This window comes from Sarcophilus harrisii, chromosome 6, assembly GCF_902635505.1.
Source record: "Sarcophilus harrisii chromosome 6, mSarHar1.11, whole genome shotgun sequence".
Taxonomy (NCBI): Eukaryota; Metazoa; Chordata; class Mammalia; order Dasyuromorphia; family Dasyuridae; genus Sarcophilus; species Sarcophilus harrisii.
The window spans coordinates 250,004,154-250,007,696 of record NC_045431.1 but is presented as its reverse complement, the minus strand read 5'-3'; the positions used below and the strand labels follow the sequence as shown (position 1 = coordinate 250,007,696).

Sequence of the window (3,543 nt, the reverse complement as noted above, 5' to 3'; positions counted from 1 at the left end):
TCCTACTACTTCTCAGTCATAGTACTAAGTGCTTTAATACAAAGAATGGTATAAGATAGTCCTTGTCCTCAAGGAACTCTCAATCAGGAAGATTTTATACCAATAAACAATATGTAGGATAAATTGAAGATATTTAATGGAAGAATTTGGGGGAACCTTAAAGGCTTCCATTAGAAGGTAAGATTTTAAGTGGAATTTAAGAAAGACCAGAGCAGTCACAAGGAAAAAGTAGGAAAGGAAAATATTTCAGACATCAGGAACTGCGAATTAAGATACTTCTTATTATAACTCACAGATATTTCTGGACCTTCCCATGTTCTTCAGGTCAATGTTAAAGGAAAATAAAAACAAATAAAGAGGCAAAAACAGCCATTGATCTTAATAAAGGTTAGTCTATGTGTACCAAGTTTACATAGGAATTGGTTGGTCCCTTGTATGGAGTAGGTTATGTCTGGACATGATGATGTTTCTGATTAGCTTTCTGTAAAGCAGGTAGAAACTGGTCTATCCATGCTTAAAGACAGTGGAGTGATGAAAAAAAGATATAATCACAATTCCATTCCAGAGAAAACAAAAAGAATCAAAGAAAGACACATTCAAGATTTGTTAAGTAGAAACTATTTATTTAAGTGTGAAGTTTTGCAGGGGGACTATTGCATCAAATATATGCATGATCTCATAGAAAATAAAAAAGAGAAAGAATATTTTCTTCTTCAGGAAGTCATCTTGAACAATTTCTTCAGAGCTTCTTTTACATCTTTGTTCCTTAGACTGTAGATCATGGGGTTCAGCATGGGGAAAACCACAGTATAAAATAAAGAGACAATTTTATCCTGCTCTAAGGAGTAGCTAGAACTGGGACGATAATAAATGTATAGAATAGAGCCATAGTACAAAGTGACAGAGATCAAATGAGAGGAGCAAGTGGAGAAGGCTTTGAGTTGACCCTGTGTGGAGCGAATCCTTAAGATGGCAACAATGATGAAGAGGTAGGAGGTCAGAATGAAAACAATGGGTGTAAGGACATTGGAAGCCAAAAGGAAATAGAGCACAATATGGTAACTAGGCTTCACATCACATGCCAGTTTCACAAGGGGTGGTAGGTCACAGAAGAAATCATCAATGACATTATCCCCACAGAAAGTCAGGGTGAATGTTTCACTTGTAATGATAGTGGAGTTTACAAAGCCTCCAAGATATGAAACTGTTACAAGGCCCACACATAACCTTGAAGACATGGCTTGAGCATAAAGCAAAGGGTTAGATATAGCCATGTAACGGTCATATGCCATTGCAGTCAATAGGTAACATTCGCTATATCCTAACCCAGCTGAAAAGAAAAATTGAGCCAAGCAACCAGCAAAGGAGATGCTCTTGTCACCAGAGACATATGTCACTATGTTGTTAGGAGTATAAACCGATGAATACCAGAGATCCAGAAAAGATAAATTCCCAATGAAGAAATACATGGGAGTGTGTAGCCGGGAGTCTGTACAGATTAATATTATCAGAGCAATATTCCCCATCACAGTCACAGAGTATACCATGAGGAAAAGGACAAAAAGCACCAGCTGCATCACAGGATCCTGAGTCAAACCAACTAGGATGAACTCAGTTACAGTGTGATTAACTGTCTCCATAGTTTCAGAGGGTCTCATTTACATTTCATTGAAGAGTGCATATTTCAGAAGTACGGTGATCCACACCTTGGTAAAATTATTAAAAAAACAGAACTGATCACTAGATAAACCAGACAACATAAAAATGAAGAATTTGTAATTCTATATCCCAATTACATATTTTTCCATTCATTAATTTAACCAAAATTTATTCAATGTATTAATATAGATTCCAGGGATGTAGGCTATATTAAGCTTTGTGTATATAGAAACAAAATCGAAATTGTATCTGAATTCAAAGTTTCTATTTTACTGTCTCCCTATCCTTTCAGTAGTTATCATGTATCAAGTGAAATCTCATTTCTACTAGAAATTCAACACTTGCATTCATTTAATAAATCATCAACACTTATTTAGTATCTGATTGTGTGATAAAACAATTTGCTAGGCTTTGGAGATACAAAGATACAAACAATTATTTCCTTTTTTCACATAATAAATACTTATATAAATGCCTAAACATATGTAGATACACATATAGATGTGTGTATGTGAAAGAAAGGGTTATACCTGTGCTATCGGAATGTAAAAGGAAAAAGATATTAGGGATAGAGGGCAATTTAGAGGATTCTGCATTATTCAAAATGAGAAGGAATAAAGCCCTGAATGTTGGCTAAATGAGAGGAATGAAGGGGCAGATCTGGAAAAAGTTGTAAATAGTGAATGGGAAAGTCTTAATATATGATTGGATTTATAGGATGAGAGAAAGAGAGGTGTCAAAAATCAGATCAAGCTTAAAAATCTTGATATCCAAAATAATGAGGATATCAGCCAAAGAAATTTGAGAATTCACTGCAAAGTCCTGATGCTCTAGAGCTTCTACATTCTGTCATTCATTTACCTTTTCAATTTTACCTGTTATTATTTCCCTCCATGAGCTCTGAGCATGACCCAGTTCTGTTAACCAAATACTTGCTAGTCTTACCCTCTCTGTACTCCTATTGTTCTTTATGTGTAGAATTTTCTCTTCTTAATCTTCTGTTGAATTTCCATCCCTCCTTCAATACCCAATTTAAATTCCACCTCTTTCATGAAGTTTTTCTGATATCCCTAGTTGATAAAAAGCTTCTCCTTCCAACCTCAATCAACTCCTTATTCAATAAGCTGAGTAAAAGTCAGCTTTATTCTCTGCCTCCCCCAGAATGTAACATTGCATATTATGTTTATCCTGTGTTATACCCTTCGTACTTGACTTCATGCCTCTTGGGAACAGATCATTTTCTCAATCACTAGGACAGTATCTTTTTTTCTAGTAGGGTCATCTATTATTATTGCTGTTCTTGTTCTTGCTATTATTATTATCAATGTTTGCTCTATTATATTTGAGGAGTGTTTAAATAAAGTTGATCCAATGGATTTTGAAGAGGTAGTTACATAGTGGAGAGATAGCTGACCAATGACTTAGGTAGATATGAATTCAGGAGCTACATGTGATATATACTAGCTCTATGAGCAGAGATAAGGCATTTGAATTCTCTATGACTAAGATAAATGTCCAAGTCATAAGTTAGAAGAAAGCTTCCAGTCTGAATCTGGAGGAGAATTTTCTATAGTACCTGATAAAGTCAAGACCTTCCCTTCCCCTATATTATGAACAGATTTAATGCAGTGAATTTTACAATTCTTTACAGAGCCAGAAAGACAAGTTTTGAATATCATATAGCTCTTTCCCTCCCCATCTATACATTGTGTTCTCAATTCTATTAGACATATTTCTCAAAACTGTAGAGAAAATTGAACTCTGTACTAGTTTGTTGTACTGGAGAATTTCCTACCAGTCTGTAGAGTCAGAAGGAATGGGAAAGCAAGAAATAATAAAAACATTTGCTTCTCCATTTGGGAATGGAGAATGCAAGTAATTCAA

General features: G+C 35.0%; 1 protein-coding gene across 1 annotated transcript; it reads right to left on the bottom strand.

Annotated features, from left to right (window-relative positions):
* Positions 1-713: 713 nt before the first annotated feature.
* Positions 714-1,640, bottom strand: LOC100920331 (olfactory receptor 1013-like). Its single transcript, XM_003773914.1, has one exon. The coding sequence runs from the start codon at positions 1,638-1,640 to the stop codon at positions 714-716; it is 927 nt and encodes a 308-aa protein (XP_003773962.1).
* Between the last annotated feature and the right edge of the window lie 1,903 nt (positions 1,641-3,543).

Bases quoted from the DNA above. Each gene is read 5' to 3' on its own strand.
- LOC100920331 (XM_003773914.1), bottom strand. From the start codon at position 1,640: ATGGAGACAGTTAATCACACTGTAACTGAGTTCATCCTAGTTGGTTTG.